Raw genomic sequence first — 17,371 nt, 5'->3', positions numbered from 1 at the left:
ATCCAGCGGATTCCAGGCACAGTATAGTATCCAAGCAGGCACAACACCAAACTCTGTCAATTTTTACAGACAGCAGTCAGAAACATTTTGATCTCTTTTTTTGATTTGCTTTCACTGAAGAAGCTTCTGTGAAATGCTGTGATTTAAAGCTGGACAAAGTTGTATTAGCGTGAGCTTTGCTTTAAGCCGTCACAAAACTTTGGTGTTGGGAAGGTGTAGCTGTTACTGGTAGGGCAGGCCCGAGTCTTCCTATTTCACATCTACCAAATTCCCAACGTAGCACCGATAATTTCCCACTGAGCTTTGGAAGAATGAGGAACCAGGATGGGGGGAAAGAAAATCGAAAACAGGGTGTGTCCATGGCTTTAATGTAAGTGGTAAACTGCAGTGACCAGATAAAAGTGAAACCAGGAAAGGAACCAATGGCTGGGAAATGACTGTTGAACCACCAAAGCCATTATATGTTAAGCGTTGGGGAAAGTCGCCCTGGTTGGAGAACACAAGCCTCATTACCACTGTGTCCATGTTCCTCAGGCGAAAGACGCAAAGCAAGCCATGCATTTTCATTAGGAGATATACTCGCAAAAAGAGACCTAGCTGTGACCATGGATGGTTACGCAGAGTAATAAGGGGACAAGGGAAACTTCTCAGCAGATGGACTTGGGAGAAGAGCTGGCACTGAGGATAGTAGAGGCTTGAAAGCTTCGATCCCCAAAATAGAAGCAGAATCTGAGAGCTGGAGGCAGAAACATTTCCAGATTACAAATAATCCTTCCCTTCCTGTTCCTGCACCCAGCTAACACGAAGGATTAAGTCAGTAAAGGCAGGCTGTGCCCTGTCTTAACAGATGAGAAGTGAGGAAATAGGCATGAAAAGGAAACAACACTACAGGAAGGAGAAAAGCGGTTTCTGTTCAGCAGAGGTGGATCCACCTCCTCAGGACTAGGGTGCTGAATGCACCAGCTGCCCAGAGCAGAGGCTGCTGCCTCGAGCAATGTGTAGCATTTATCCTGGCCACAGAGAACTGTCAGCCATCAGTGACACATGCTGGCACCCACTGTCTGGGTATCTGTAATACCAGTGTCTTTCATCACCCAGCTGTCTGGCAGCAAGGGCACATCTGTCTGTCAGGGGGGGAGCAAGGAAGTGTTGCTTTAATGACTGGAGACCATGAGCTGACAAAGACATAAACCCATCCTAAAGATTCTCTGCGAATCACTGCCCTTCTCTTCTTGAGGACCACTGAACTCCGTCAGTCCAGCACTGAAAGGCTCAGGGAGCCTGACGGAAACACAGAGGAGGTCTGAGCCTCCAGGAGCTGGTGGCTCTGTCTACGCTGTCATGCTCACATAGCCCTGAGAGCCGGACAGTGTGTGCCAAGCTCTGTGCCCATCCTGATGGCACAAGGCTGCCTATAAACCCCACAGTGCCTTGCTGTACGGCATATGGGGAGGCTGGACATCGCAAGTGTTTTGTGCGTTAAACCATTATATTAGATGCTTTATTATATTTACCTACTGAAGGAGAAACTGAGGTCTTAGGGAAGAGATGATTTACACTGAGGAACAGAAGGCAAGTCTCCAGCATCCCACCAGCCACACTGCTCCTGCCTCCACATCCTCCTTTCTCACGACCCTGCAATGTGCAAAAAACACAATTAGAGTAAGAGAATTAAATACCAAAAAAATCTGAGGGCCTCAGAAACTGGGCTATATCTACAGTGTGCCTTGGGCACACAGGCATCCAGCAGAATTGAGGAGTGGTGCCTGTCTGCTACCTGTCATCTGACAGAAACGTGGCCCTTTCCTACAATCAGGATGGATGTAAGGATCATGCCTTTTTCCTAACCCACACAGCAGACATAAACAGGAGGTATGCATCATGAGAACACGTACGCCTCTGTGCTAATTATACTCCACCCTCCTGATACACCTTTGGTAGCTACAAACTCTGCTTCGTAGTGAGGTCTTACTGAACAAAAATACTCAATGCACACTGTTCTTTGGGCTCTTACATTAAATCTCTAAAGAAAAGAGTGCACTGAGATCTGAAAGCTGGGGAGTCACTGTCTTTGCAATGTGATTGTTTCTTTCACTAAGGAGGGCTTTATTCGGGGACCAGGCTAAGAGTCTGAATCCCTGTTTAAATCCCAGGTCTGAGACTTTCCCAAATTGCTCTCCGTTATGCATAAAATGGGTACATAATTCTGCTTTGTATTATTTCCAGTCTTTGGTACTGGAACTCTCATAGGCCTGGGTGAAGGGACCTTAACTGTCCTTAGCCACTGGGATACTTCAGTAGTAGGAAGAAGCAACTGTTTGGAAGCAAAACACTTTTGTAACTAATAGATGAAAGACCTGAGACAGCTCAGGCAGGATGCAGGCTAAATGTAGAGCTCATTTCAGCCATCTGTTCTCAGGATTTAACTTTGCTGTTGAAATGCAGGAATATAGTGGCAAAATCTCATTTTCTTACTGTCTCTTAACAATTCACGACTATTACTGTTTTACTGCTTACAATAATTGCTTTAACAAACTGGCAGCATGTGATAGCACCTCTGAGCTGCTTTCACCTACCCAGACAAGCTAACAGCATTATTTAGGGTGACCAAAACAGTCTTTGTTATGCCCAGTTCATCAGAACATGGACCCAAAATCCTAGGACTCACCCTTTACATGCTAGAACATGCTGAACCCCTTGCTACTGCATACTGACTGTCCTTGATCTTAGCACAGGTAAACAAGCTGTTCTAGATATGCTAAGTATATGCTGCAACCACAGCCTTTAATTTGGTTTTCAGACAAACAGTAAATCCGTTGACATCTATCTTTCATGCCCTACTTTTCTCCCCAGTCCAAGCACACTAGAGGGGCTGTGACATTATCTGCGACTGTCTCCCCATCACACTACGAATTATGTGGTCTCAGCTGGCTGTTTCTGGGTGTAAGCATAGTAGTTGTACTGCAGGAATTACTGGACCAAAACTGAGTGAAAGAGTGGATGGGAATAGGAGATGATTTTTATTTTAACTTTATTTGACTCTACCCACTTGCCTACTGATCCACAAACAGGTAGATGTGTTTGGGCAGGCTTTGTAGGATCACTTGTGAGTGACACACAACAAGGGACAGCAGTTATTGAGGGTACTCTCTGTGTTTTTTGGGTTCCTCTTGATCAGCAGCAATGAACTGGGTTTTGGACAGGCCTTTTATAAGAATCAACAATTATAGGGGGATATTTTGCCTCAGCCTTACATACTTCATCCTCAATTCTTGGGCAAGGTTACATCCTGCGGGAGGGAAGTTAGCAGAGGCTATGGATGACAGAGCCTTTGCCTCTCCATCACAAAGTGTGGCTCTGAAATAATAAAGAAAGCTACAGTCACTATAGTCAGCTGTAACTGAGTTGAAAGATCCTTCCAGGCACTGGTACTTAAAAGCTTGCCTAGAGGTGGAGGGTTTTATTGGAGGAACTTGCTGCTGCTGTTTGTAATAATTCCAGTTTGGCAGCACAAAGGCATGAAAAGAATGAGCGTACGGTATTACCAGTGTGAATTCCCCTACAGTCCTTACAGTTAGGGGATGAGGTGCTACAACTCCTTTTATGTTCTCACCCAAGACTAAATGCCGCAAAATACCTTGGTCTGTATGCAACCTGCAAATTCTCTGAAATGCTAAATTCACTCAAGGCAGTCCTAACAATGATCTTCTCTCAGCAAGAGGGTCTTTTCTTATTCTCATGCAGTCCTGAGAAATTCAAAGAGAGCCTGTTGCATACTTATCTGCCCACTGGACATAAAAAACTCCTGATACTCTCCTGCCTTGTTTCAAAGCTTTTCCATTGTGCTCAACCTGCCTATGACAACACAGTCAAGGCCCAGAGCATCTGAGCATCTCATTCTGCCATTATGTATATAAGTAAGCATCAGTGAACATAAAAAATGGAATAGCTTTTCTTCTTTTTAAGGCTAAAACTGTGCAAGTGGGCCATGTCTCAATAACACCCTTTGGCTATGTTAGGCACTGTCTACGCAAAAAACATTGTAAAGTACAAATACAGTTATAACGATTCACCACCCTGAAGGCAAGCACAGTTATTCTAGCTCCTGCACAGCTCCCGAGAAATGACAGGATGTGGCAGCCATGCTCTTGCAGCACTTCCAGCGTGCTACCATAACCATCAGCAGGGAGGGCAGCTGGCAGCACAGCTCTTGTGCTGAGGTCTCTGTGGGTCAGTACGGCAAAAGAAATAATCACAGTCCTAACCCAGGGGCTCTTACACTACTGCAAGTCTAAGACCAACTTACTGCTTCTTTGGCTGTTTGTTTTTTTCCTCTATTTCTCTGTGGGTCAAATCCTCCAAGTATGTAAATTATCTGGAGCCTCCCAGATTTGCAACACTTCAGTCTCTGGCTCTACAGGCATGTGTTGTCTTTTGAGGAGCTTAAACTCATCGGACCAGAGATTTATTGCTGCTTTGTGTCCCTACAGCCCCTGGCAATAATGTGGGTGTCATTAGAAACACGTAATACACTCCTACCAATCTGCCAGTTACAACACAAAATAATAACATGCCAGAGCCACATCTGAGTGTTCAGAAACATTTTTTAAAACATGAGATAAATTATTTATGTCTACAAAGCCTGTAATTCCTGTTTTTCCTCTCACATTTCTTATTTCTGGAATGTTGGGCCCCTCTGTATGGGAGATGTGAAAGTAAATCTCTTGGGTTTTTTTGAAAATTCATGAGCATGTCTGCTTTTCACCATTTCTTCACTCTACTTGGAGTAGGCGGAGCTATCCAATAACTTTAATATAGCTGAAAACAAAAGAGGTGATGGCAGAAAGATATCCATCAGAAATGACGAGCCTGAGATTATGCCAAGTAAGTGGGTAGCTCTGGTTGGGTTTGGCTGGTAAATAAGTCAATCACTGTTTCTTTCCAAGAGGAGGACTAGATACTATATAAAAGTTCTCACACACCAGGTTTTCTTGCTCGATTTGACTTCTTTCCACTGGTTCCTGCTGTGGGACACGGTAAGGCATTTCATGCTACTGATGAAAATTAACCTCACTGATTAGCCCAGAAATGCTAAACTGGACATTAAATATGGCTTTGGGTCTTGTAGTCCAAAAATTGTTCCTCTTTTACAGTCAGACTTCTTCCTAATGATTCGGTATGTGGGATTACTTAATCATATGGAAAAGAGGGAGAGCTGGGACATAGAAAACATGGTCTTTGGAGCCCCTTTGTTTACCTGCATATGTCTGGGTTCAACACCACGTGGCACTGCTCTAAACAGGCAAATCCTAAGCATTTCTGGAATATAAATCATAAAAGGGACAGGAAAAAAAAAAGTGTTTTTGCAGGTACCTAGCAGAGAGTGGGAAATGAAAGAACTGAAATACAGAATGGAATTTTATTCCTATTTTTCAGCCTTTCATCTAAATTTAAAAGGGTACTCTTTAGATCACCTTTTTCCTTGGGGGAACCAGCTTCTCCTCTGGCATATTTGGAGACCTCAGACTGCTGACCTGAACACCCTTTTCATTAGTAGAGTTGTCGCTTGCCAGGGGAATGTAAATTACTACCGCTAGCACAAAAGGATGCAGGCTGTAGCAGGGGTTAAATGCCACAGATGTGCTCAAATTCCACAGCATCTTCGCAGGTCTCAACCTTGGACACAGGTACCCACTGAGCCCTTGCAATGGTGAACTAGAGAATTTTGCTGATGTGAAGTTTTGTGCAGCTTGTTCTTCTGTCGCTGCTTTCTTTTCCATTGGCTGTTCCCCTTTCTTCTATTTTTTAGGAAGAAATAAAAACAGTCACTGTGCCCTTTTGAAATTGAGGATGAAGGATTTAAAGTGCAATGAAGTTATTGTTATGCAAAGGATGACTAGTGTTCTTACTTTTTCTTGTATGATATGGAATATCAATACCTATCCCTGAGCATTGCAATCCTTTTGGAATTCCAAACCCACATTTGGATATGGGTAATTCTGGTGTACCACGGCCTTGTGTACCTCTTCCAGTGGTATGCCATTCTGGCAACTTGCTACAAGAAAGAATGATTAAGGAATGATTATGGTTACACCTGTCCTAGGAAAAGGACCAGTTATGTATGGACAGATGAGGCTAGCCCCATAGAACAGCAGACCAAGGGCTGTGGAATGAGATGAAAACTTCCCAGGCTGTTCCAGGTAACTGTTTTGGAGCTAGATATTCCTGAAGCTGAGAATACCCTTTTACATTAGCTATCAGAGATGGATGGAAGACAGAAAAAGGAGAGAAGACATTTTCATGTATCAGCCTGCTTTTGGAAAGAGACAGGGGACAAAGTAACACATACTTTCCTCCCCCTGAGTTTGCTATAAAACCTGCTTTTCTTTCTCTTGGAGGGCTCCCCAAACCCTGTGACGATGGGCTCCCATCAGCAGAAGGGCGATGGCCAAGGGATCTCGGAGCAGTCCGGTGGATGCCATGGCAGTGGCGGCAGAGGAGGATCTTGCCATAGGGGTGGCGGAGGAGGATCTTGCCATAGTAGCGGGGAAGGAGGATCTCTAGGCTACCAGATCCAAGGATCATCCTGCCACAGCGGAGGAGGAAGCAGCAGTGGTGGTGCTATCTACCAGACCCACATATCATCCCCCTCCTTTGGAGGAGGAGGAGGATCAGGCCACCAGAGCCAAGGATACATCAGCAGCAGTGGAGGAGGAGGTGGTGGTGGAGGTGGTTCAGGCCACCAGGGCCAAGGGCCCATCTGCATCGGGGGAGGTGGTGGAGGAGGTGGTTCAAGCCACCAGGGCCAAGGGCCCATCTGTGCTGGAGGAGGAGGTGGTGGTTCAGGCCACCAGGACCAGGGGCCCATCTGCATTGGAGGTGGTAGCATAGGAGGAGGAGGAGGAGGAGGAGGAGGAGGAGGAGGAGGAGGAGGAGGAGGAGGAGGAGGAGGTGGTGGTGGTGGTTCAGGCCACCAGGGCCAGGGACCCATCTGCATTGGAGGAGGAGGAGGAGGAGGAGGAGGTGGTGGAGGTGGTTCAGGCCACCAGGGCCAGGGACCCATCTGCATTGGAGGTGGTAGCATAGGAGGAGGTAGTGGAGGTGGTGGTGGTGGTGGTTCAGGCCACCAGGGCCAGGGACCCATCTGCATTGGAGGTGGTAGCATAGGAGGAGATGGTGGAGGTGGGTCAGGTCACCAGGGCCAGGGACCCATCTGCATAGGAGGTGGCAGCGGTTCAGGCCAGCAAAGCCAGGGACCCATCTGCATTGGAGGTGGTGGTGGAGGTGGTGGTTCAGGCCAGCAAAGCCAGGGACCCATCTGCATTGGAGGTGGTGGTGGAGGAGGTGGCTCAGGCCACCAGGGCCAGGGACCCATCTGCATTGGAGGCAGTAGCATAGAAGGAGGTGGTGGAGGTGGGTCAGGTCACCAGGGCCAGGGACCCATCTGCATAGGAGGTGGCAGCATAGGAGGTGGTGGAGGTGGTGGCGGTGGTTCAGGCCAGCAAAGCCAGGGACCCATCTGCATTGGAGGGGGTGGCGGAGGAGGAGGCAGCAGCTCCTCAAGCCACCAGGGACAAGGGCCCATCTGCATTGGAGGAGGTGGTGGAGGTGGTTCAGGCCACCAGGGCCAGGGACCCATCTGCATTGGAGGTGGTAGCATAGGAGGAGGTAGTGGAGGTGGAGGTAGTGGTGGTTCAGGCCACCAGGGCCAGGGACCCATCTGCATTGGAGGTGGTAGCATAGGAGGCGGCGGTGGTTCAGGCCAGCAAAGCCAGGGCCCAATCTGCATTGGAGGGGGTGGTTCAGGCCACCAGGGTCAAGGATCATCCTCCTTTGGAGGATACAGCAGTGGAGGTGGTTCATCCAGCTCTGGCGATTCATCCGTGTATCAGCAGACCCAGCCCGTCTCCTGGCCACCACAGCATAAACACAAGTAGCTGCTGCAGAAAGGACTCTGATCAAGAAAGCCCAAGATGCAAACATGCCTCACTGATTTCTTTCCCTACTAAATTTAAGAATATTTGCATGATTCCTTTCTCCTCTTATTTGGACTTTTTCTCTTCAATGGCCCTGCTGATCCAGAGCCTCTGGTGGCATGTATTATTAACCTGCAGTCTGACACCAGGGTTGTTGCATGTTTCTGTTTTCTGCCTCAGTTTCCTAGTGTTTGCATGAGACAATAAAACTTGCAATTCTAGAGAGCTTCAGTGTCCAAGTAGTTGGATTTTGTTTTATACCTCATATTTTGCATTATTCCTCTTTTCTTCTGAGCTGATGCTGTTGTAATAAAGTTCCAGAGCACAACTGCAATGGAAACCCACAGGTAGAACAGATGCAAAGGACATCAAGCCAGATTCACTCCATAGTTGTGTCTCCTTTTTTAATGTCAGTTGCTACTAACAGTCTTGACTTTTGCCCATTAGGTAAGATACCACAAAGTTAAATATTGCAAACAGTCTCTCTTTAAGGACAGAACCAATTTCTATCTCATCTAAGCATCATATAATGACCAAGGTAGTTATTTAAATGGATTAGGAGAGGAAAGATGCAAAAACTCTTACACTCTAGTACAAAAGATTACAACATACGATTATACCTGTGAGGCTGAGTCCCTTGCATGTGCCCACTGCATGAACTCTTGGTGCTCACGGCTGCACAAAGGCAGAGAGGGTACTTGCCCCTTATGCACACTCTACCCAAGTAGCTGGGAAAGAGAAATGAGGGGGGTCTATCCAACCCTTGCTCCAGTTCTGAACCCCCCAGTGCATCAAGCAGCTGGGACAGGACTTTAGAAAGCACCTCCCAAGAGCTGAGACACTAAGCCTGGAGTAACTAAGGATCTCATCATTTGCACAGGAGTAAAACACTGCTCCAGCTAAGAGTCTTCAGAGGGAGCTTGTCTACGGGAAGCTATTTCTTTGATGTGGTATTTTCTGGCAATAAGTAGGGAAAAGAAAATAAACCTTTTCTGCCTGAACTGTTCCACGCAAGGCGGACGATAAATGTTTAGGAACTGGCTGAGCAGAGACAGGGATGACCCATGTCTATTAGCAGGTAAAGGGAGCTTCATGTGGTGCTTCTGCTGTCAGCCACTACCCCAGCCAGCATCTCCCAGCTTGAGTGCAGGGTGCTAGCTAGAGTCTCGCAGCCCTGCCTTCACTCTGAACTGCAGGAGAAGAGCTCACAAGTGACATCTGCAATCAAACTGCAGGTAGTCTAGGAAATGATACAGGAGAGAAGTGGTCCGATTTGATGAGTCAGGACAAGTGGGCAGACTGAGCTGGGTTTGGTTAGTAAATAAGCCTATCACCATTCCTTTGGATGCCTCATTTCCCGTATGGGAAAGCTAGAAACCATATAAAAGTTGCTGGGTCTCACAGTGCATCATTCACTCAGCTTTGGTCCACTGCACGCGTTGTCAGAGTTGAGAAGGGTAAGTCCATTTCTTCTGAAGGGAGAGATTCTTCTCCTTCTATATTTATGTTTGGAAAACAGAAATGCCTTGGTAGAGTAAGCCTGATGGGTGACGACCTGAAAGGCAGGAAGGTTGTTTTGATGAATTTACATCTCCTGACGATGTCAGCAGAAGCAAAAACAAAAAACAACCTGTGCTTTTGGAAGCAATGTGTTTCATCATTATTCCATAACTGTTCCATCTGGATCTCTATAAAGACATTAAATGACAAGTTGATTATCTTGAGCAATCTCTTGCGAGTGCAAGGCTTTTATATGCTGCTGTGATCCATGGAGCACACACAATTTAGAAGAAAGAAAGCTCAGTGAGTGTAGAGGATGTCCTTTCACTGTTATTTGGTTGTAAGAGGGTCCCTCTGGATGGGGGAAATTACTGTGATAGCAGTGGCTTTACTTGGGTACCATTTTCACAACATAAAACAGGCTTAGCAGTATTTCCTTGGTGCTCCATCCTGACAGCACTCTTTCTTGCAGGCTTGGTGCTCAAAGATGTGCTCCCGACAGAACTCCAGAGGCTGCCACGAAACATCCTCCCAGTCCGGGGGATGCCACAGCGGGGGCTCGTCCTGCCATGGCGGCAGCTCCTCCAGCTACCAGGCACTGGGCTCCTCTTGCTGCGCGAGCGGAGGCTCCAGCAGCTATGGCGGGGGCATAGCCTCATGCCAGCAGATACGGGGATCCTCAGGCTACGGCACGGCAGGAGGATCCAGCGGGGGCTCCATTATCATCTCGTCTGGGGGTGGCAGTGGAGGGTCATCCGGATGCTGCAGTGGGGGGGGATCCGGCGGGGGCAGCACAGGCTCCGGTCAGAAGATCATTGTCAGCTCCGGAGGTGGAGGTGGCGGCTCATCCGGATGCTGCAGTGGGGGATCCTCAGGCTATGACTTGGGAGGAGGAAGCAGCAGTGGCTCTTCAGGAGGCAAGATCATAATAGCAGGAGGGGGGAGCAGTGGGGGATCATCCGGATGCTGCAGTGGAGGATCCTCAGGCTATGGCCTGGGAGGAGGCTACGGTGGTGGCAGCGGGGGATCAGGCCAGAAGATCATTGTCAGCTCTGGAGGTGGAGGAGGTGGCTCATCCGGATGCTGCAGTGGAGGATCCTCAGGCTATGACTTGGGAGGAGGAAGCAGCAGTGGCTCCTCAGGAGGCAAGATCATAATAGCAGGAGGGGGGAGCAGTGGGGGATCATCTGGGTCCTGCAGTGGAGGATCCTCAGGATACGGCCTGGGAGGAGGCTACGGTGGTGGCAGCGGGGGATCAGGTCAGAAGATCATTGTCAGCTCCGGAGGTGGAGGAGGTGGCTCATCCGGATGCTGCAGTGGGGGATCCTCAGGCTATGACTTGGGAGGAGGAAGCAGCAGTGGCTCCTCAGGAGGCAAGATCATAATAGCAGGAGGGGGGAGCAGTGGGGGATCATCTGGGTCCTGCAGTGGAGGATCCTCAGGATACGGCCTGGGAGGAGGCTACGGTGGTGGCAGCGGGGGATCAGGTCAGAAGATCATTGTCAGCTCCGGAGGTGGAGGAGGTGGCTCATCCGGATGCTGCAGTGGAGGATCCTCAGGCTATGACTTGGGAGGAGGAAGCAGCAGTGGCTCTTCAGGAGGCAAGATCATAATAGCAGGAGGGGGGAGCAGTGGGGGATCATCTGGGTCCTGCAGTGGAGGATCCTCAGGCTATGGCCTGGGAGGAGGCTACGGTGGTGGCAGCGGGGGATCAGGTCAGAAGATCATTGTCAGCTCCGGAGGTGGAGGAGGTGGCTCATCCGGATGCTGCAGTGGAGGATCCTCAGGCTATGACTTGGGAGGAGGAAGCAGCACTGGCTCCTCAGGAGGCAAGATCATAATAGCAGGAGAGGGGAGCAGTGGGGGATCATCCGGATGCTGCAGTGGAGGATCCTCAGGCTATGGCCTGGGAGGAGGCTACGGTGGTGGCAGCGGGGGATCAGGCCAGAAGATCATTGTCAGCTCCGGAGGTGGAGGAGGTGGCTCATCCGGATGCTGCAGTGGGGGATCCAGTGGTGGGTCTTCAGGAGGCAAGATCATAATAGGAGGTGGAGGTAGTGGGGGATCATCTGGATGCTGCAGTGGGGGATTCAGTAGTGGCAGTGGAGGTTCCTCAGGCCACACAATCATCAGCTCCGGAGGAGGCAGCGGAGGGTCCTCCCAGTCCATGCAGCAGAAATGCCCCACCATCATTCCCAATATTGAATCCCATCAAACCAAGCAGGCCTGCTACTGGCCCCCCAGCTACCAGAAGTGATGGCCACAGATGGCCCCGGCGCTCAGCAAGAACAGCCCTCCGTGCGACAGACAAGTCACCGTTTTCTCTCTACATCTGGTGCTCTCTTCCAAGTTTGCTGTTTCCTCCCAGCATGTCCTCTTCTCTTGATGCTGCATCACTGTGCTGTGAAGCCCTGGATAAACAGTGTTGTGCCCTGGTGCTGGGTTTATGATGTCTTTGATCAGGCTTTGCTGCTTTACCTATCCATCAATGTGAACGGAAATAAAACTTACTGCGTACAGAAAGTACTGCTTTTGCCTGCTTGCTTTATCCCGCATCACTTCCATGTTTGCTTTCAAGAAGTAAATAATCATACAAAATATATGCAGCTAAGCAATCATCTTTATCCACCAGTGCTAGAAAAAATGGGTATAAACAGGTCTGCACCCTTTTTTCCGAAAACGTCCACCAAGGCTGCAGTTTTAACACAGGAAACAGTTCCTCCTCAGTTTCCCTTTCTGTGCGCATGTGTCATGAGTTTGGCGCTTCCAATCTCTGTGTGTGGCCTTAAGTATGCAGAGCCTTGGTGCCTGCACAACACTTGCAGGAGGAACTCCTGCCATCCCTGCCGAAAGGCCATGCTTTGCTCGGTGGCCTTCCCCCACACCCTGGGTCCAGATGAGCTGCAAATCCTGGGTGTCCCTATGTGCGAGTCACTACAGGTTAAGTTCACAGGGAGCGTTACTGAACATGGCAACAGCTTAATCCCAGCACCCACACTTCACAGGTGAGAGCCAGAATTCCTATGAGACCTTATATTTCCTTTTGGTGACTGAAGTGGAACTAGGGCCGCTGGAGGGAGTCCAAAGCAAGATAAGTGATACACCCCGCACCCACATTCCTGGAAGCAATGCTGGTTCAGATAGTCCTGTCCCCATACCACTGAAGTTGTGTGCATGCCCTAAATTATGTTCATCGTGACAGGGCTGGGCAGCTTGTTGCTGCCGTCATTAATCCTCTCAGCTAGAATCCCCCAATTATGCCTTCCTCTGCTCTGTCTCCTGTGGGGGTGGATGCTGTTGTCACCCTTGAAGCACGTGTGACATGGTGACAGGATGGAACTGCTGCAAAACACAGAAGACAGCACTGCAGTTCCTCTGCTGGCACACTGTTGGTCTCCAGCAAGGCATATTTCACAGCAAAATACCCAGAAGCCTCCCCAGCTTCAGGTATGGGTGGGCTGGCCAGAGAAACAGCACCCTCGCAAAAACACCTGAGGCTGAAGAAATGTTTAGCATTCCATGGTTCGATGGTAGAGTCTTGATGGCCTTCAAATGCACCTCTGCAAACAGAGGTCAAGACATTCCTCACCACAACCCAATGATCCAGCATTCCTAGGAATGCTGGAATTGAGCACAGACCTTCCTGCTCAATCCAGAAGCAGTGTCAACCTTCCCACTCCTGAGAGGGTATGGGGGGAAGTGGCCCCCAAATCTCTGCCTTCCTCACACAGATTCTTGAAAGGGGTCTGGGCTCGGGTGTGCAGCAGAGACAGCCCAGCAGTGTCTCCGAAGAGGTACACTGCCCCATCAGAAGTGGTACGTCTGCCACGTTCAGCACATGGTTGCCTGTTTCCAGCAGGCTGAATGTACTCCTCTTCCCTGTCCAGCTCACCAGTCCTTGAAGAATCCCCGTTTCCCCCAAATACTCCCAGATCCTGCTCCAGCCCATCCTTTACCCTTGGCTTTCCATTGCTCTCTAGCACTAACTCTCTCCAGCACTCATCCCTCAGCATCCACTCTCCACTGAGTATCTGAGAAGCTGCAGCTAAGCAGGAAGGGGTTCTGGATCCCCAAAGTGGACCCCAGGAGCCTCTGCCCCCAACATTTCAGAGCCAGACTCCCGGAAATGAATCATTAAGTAAAATTAGTGATTATAATGCAGAAGGTAATTGGCACGTCTCCTTCATATCGCCTATCTGCTACAAGTGAGTCAAAGGAGACAGCTAGAGCCAGATGCAGTAAATAACTGTATTAGCATTCCTTAGAGTGTCTCATTTCCCTTAAGGGAACAATCCATACAATATAAAAGCTCCTGTATCCTAAGGCTCCTCATTCACCTGCCTCCGAGCCTAGCACACGTTTCGATTTGCACTCAAGGTAAGCTCATTCACACAGAAATTTTTTCTACCACAATTCAGAGAAGTCACTCCATCCAGCAGTCTTGGAGCATGCTTTAAGCAAGGGAATCATGCGAGTTCTACTTCGGGCAGGATGTGGTCTGCCAGTTAGGGGTGCCTGGGGGACTGCCTTCCTTTCAGGTGGGAGTTGTCCATGCTATTCCCGGGGTGCATAGACGTAGTTGAGCTCTTGGCTGCTGTGAGGCTTAGCAGGCTGTAAATCAAGAATGGTCTACACTGGAACTAAGGCTTTTAGACTGGCTGCTCTGTGCACATCAGAGCACATGTGCAAATCTCTGGGAGTACTCTCAGTCCTCCTGCATGCAGTTTTGCTATAATCATTCCATCTGAAAACCAGTTGCTGCGTGTTTTCCAGGGCAGAACTTTCCTCCCAAGGGACTTTATGAAGCTGCCCTTCCTCTAGGGCAACAGAGAATAGGGCAGAAGGGGCGATATTTGCTGGGTACAACTGAATTATTAGTTTACTTCAAAGGCACAGCACTGTCTCCTTGGTGCTCCATCCTGACAGCACTCTTTCTTGCAGGCTTGGTGCTCAAAGATGTGCTCCCGACAGAACTCCAGAGGCTGCCACGAAACATCCTCCCAGTCCGGGGGATGCCACAGCGGGGGCTCGTCCTGCCATGGCGGCAGCTCCTCCAGCTACCAGGCACTGGGCTCCTCTTGCTGCGCGAGCGGAGGCTCCAGCAGCTATGGCGGGGGCATAGCCTCATGCCAGCAGATACGGGGATCCTCAGGCTACGGCACGGCAGGAGGATCCAGCGGGGGCTCCATTATCATCTCGTCTGGGGGTGGCAGTGGAGGGTCATCCGGATGCTGCAGTGGGGGGGGATCCGGCGGGGGCAGCACAGGCTCCGGTCAGAAGATCATTGTCAGCTCCGGAGGTGGAGGTGGCGGCTCATCCGGATGCTGCAGTGGGGGATCCTCAGGCTATGACTTGGGAGGAGGAAGCAGCAGTGGCTCTTCAGGAGGCAAGATCATAATAGCAGGAGGGGGGAGCAGTGGGGGATCATCCGGATGCTGCAGTGGAGGATCCTCAGGCTATGGCCTGGGAGGAGGCTACGGTGGTGGCAGCGGGGGATCAGGTCAGAAGATCATTGTCAGCTCCGGAGGTGGAGGAGGTGGCTCATCCGGATGCTGCAGTGGAGGATCCTCAGGCTATGACTTGGGAGGAGGAAGCAGCACTGGCTCTTCAGGAGGCAAGATCATAATAGCAGGAGGGGGGAGCAGTGGGGGATCATCTGGGTCCTGCAGTGGAGGATCCTCAGGCTATGGCCTGGGAGGAGGCTACGGTGGTGGCAGCGGGGGATCAGGCCAGAAGATCATTGTCAGCTCCGGAGGTGGAGGCTCATCCGGATGCTGCAGTGGGGGATCCTCAGGCTATGACTTGGGAGGAGGAAGCAGCAGTGGCTCCTCAGGAGGCAAGATCATAATAGCAGGAGGGGGGAGCAGTGGGGGATCATCTGGGTCCTGCAGTGGAGGATCCTCAGGATACGGCCTGGGAGGAGGCTACGGTGGTGGCAGCGGGGGATCAGGCCAGAAGATCATTGTCAGCTCTGGAGGTGGAGGAGGTGGCTCATCCGGATGCTGCAGTGGAGGATCCTCAGGCTATGACTTGGGAGGAGGAAGCAGCAGTGGCTCCTCAGGAGGCAAGATCATAATAGCAGGAGGGGGGAGCAGTGGGGGATCATCCGGATGCTGCAGTGGGGGATCCTCAGGCTATGACTTGGGAGGAGGAAGCAGCACTGGCTCCTCAGGAGGCAAGATCATAATAGCAGGAGGGGGGAGCAGTGGGGGATCATCCGGATGCTGCAGTGGAGGATCCTCAGGCTATGGCCTGGGAGGAGGCTACGGTGGTGGCAGCGGGGGATCAGGCCAGAAGATCATTGTCAGCTCCGGAGGTGGAGGAGGTGGCTCATCCGGATGCTGCAGTGGGGGATCCAGTGGTGGGTCTTCAGGAGGCAAGATCATAATAGGAGGTGGAGGTAGTGGGGGATCATCTGGATGCTGCAGTGGGGGATTCAGTAGTGGCAGTGGAGGTTCCTCAGGCCACACAATCATCAGCTCCGGAGGAGGCAGCGGAGGGTCCTCCCAGTCCATGCAGCAGAAATGCCCCACCATCATTCCCAATATTGAATCCCATCAAACCAAGCAGGCCTGCTACTGGCCCCCCAGCTACCAGAAGTGATGGCCACAGATGGCCCCGGTGCTCAGCAAGAACAGCCCTCCGTGCGACAGACAAGTCACAGTTTTCTCTCTACATCTGGTGCTCTCTTCCAAGTTTGCTGTTTCCTCCCAGCATGTCCTCTTCTCTTGATGCTGCATCACTGTGCTGTGAATTCATCATGCCAGTGCTCTATGATGTTTTATGATGCCTTTGATCAGGCTCTGCTGATTTTTCCAAGAGTATATGCAAGATCTAGTAAATACAATAATATCCTAAGGAAGCCTTGTTTTGCTCCTTTATTCTTGAGCAGCGTCTCATGATTGTGAAAACTAGAAATCTGATGAGACATTTCATTCTTAATCACTTCATACAGAAGATGGTGGGCTGAACAGTGAATTGCCATAAATGTGGCTCTAAAGACACCTTTCAGTCCCAGAAAGTTTGCACCATGCTTTTCACTCTAAGCTCAGCTCATGTGCAGAGACTAAAAGCACAGCCTAAAGACAGCAAGCACCCACAGCTCCCAGCTTCCCTTTGGCACTTTTGCACAGAGCTTTCCCGGTGCAGCTATCTCAGCTCTTGGCTCAAAGTCTCCTAAGGAAGCAGCACCCACGAACAATGTCTGGGGAATGGTGCAGTGCTGCTGGGAGATGCAAGCAAGCCCAGCTAGGCTCAGTCCTGAAGTACAGGGAGTGGTGCTGACCCATGCTAGCAGTTATTCGTGCTCAGAGTGGCTGGTAATGCAGTGTTGTCATTGGCAAAATAATCGTGACTCAGGGAATTTCTTTTAATTTAATTCACTTTATTTAATCTAATCTCACACCTGTCTTCCAGCATGCCCCTTCAGTACAGTACATACAGGTCACTCCCTGATCACAAGGGCATCCATCGGCTTATCAAGTGATAGCAGAAGGGGTTAGTAACTGTGTCTAGGCATCAGACCACAGCATCAGCAATCACAACCTTTTCGGAGTCCGCCCCCCTTGCCTGTAAGCACACTGCAGCAGTCCAAGCAACTGCCGGACCATCATCTGCTTCTTCCCGGCCCGCCCACAGCATATCATATTTGCTGGATCAGGCCATGGCTCCACATATCCCTCCACGAGCTGATCCCAGCGCCCTCCTCCCTTGCCCAGGGCAGTGTTTACAAGCGGCAGAGACCCCAAACTCCACACAGCAGTGCTCCCATCAGCTGTATCCCAACAGCTCCGGTTTCCCAGCACCGTCACTGCAGGGGCACCTCCCCGGGGCAGCAGTCGTAGGTGTCCTGCGTTTCTGCTCGCTTTGAGCTTACAGAAACTGCCCCCGCGCAG

At 50.2% G+C, this 17,371-nt stretch overlaps 3 protein-coding genes across 4 annotated transcripts in view; 2 read left to right on the top strand and 1 right to left on the bottom strand.

The window, feature by feature from the left end:
• The window catches only part of LOC112994024 (uncharacterized), a 44,638-nt gene that overhangs the window by 26,731 nt on the left and 536 nt on the right, over positions 1-17,371 (bottom strand). The window contains exon 2 of the mRNA XM_064498802.1: positions 1,515-1,635. The gene's annotated coding sequence lies outside the window, so the exon portion shown is untranslated. The remainder of the gene's footprint in view (positions 1-1,514; positions 1,636-17,371) is intronic.
• Positions 4,722-12,002, top strand: LOC112994023 (loricrin-like). 2 transcript variants are annotated; one of them, XM_064499040.1, is made up of 3 exons: positions 4,920-5,036; positions 6,399-6,879; positions 7,021-12,002. In XM_064499040.1, exon 3 carries the CDS (start codon positions 9,964-9,966, stop codon positions 11,731-11,733), a length of 1,770 nt encoding a protein of 589 aa, XP_064355110.1. In that variant the 5' UTR covers positions 4,920-5,036; positions 6,399-6,879; positions 7,021-9,963; the 3' UTR covers positions 11,734-12,002. The 2 variants fall into 2 exon arrangements, with proteins under 2 accessions (XP_064355109.1, XP_064355110.1); XM_064499039.1 differs by lacking the exons at positions 4,920-5,036; positions 6,399-6,879 and adding an exon at positions 4,722-4,884 and having other exon boundaries at positions 9,949-12,002.
• On the top strand, positions 13,793-16,334 carry LOC135323916 (loricrin-like). Its single transcript, XM_064499041.1, has 2 exons — positions 13,793-13,853; positions 14,418-16,334. The coding sequence occupies exon 2, from the start codon at positions 14,433-14,435 to the stop codon at positions 16,077-16,079; it is 1,647 nt and encodes a 548-aa protein (XP_064355111.1). The 5' UTR covers positions 13,793-13,853; positions 14,418-14,432; the 3' UTR covers positions 16,080-16,334.

The sequence above is a fragment of the Dromaius novaehollandiae genome, chromosome 29 (assembly GCF_036370855.1).
Source record: "Dromaius novaehollandiae isolate bDroNov1 chromosome 29, bDroNov1.hap1, whole genome shotgun sequence".
Classification (NCBI taxonomy): Eukaryota; Metazoa; Chordata; class Aves; order Casuariiformes; family Dromaiidae; genus Dromaius; species Dromaius novaehollandiae.
The sequence above is the reverse complement of the archived record's forward strand: the minus strand, read 5'-3'. Positions and strand labels throughout refer to the sequence as shown.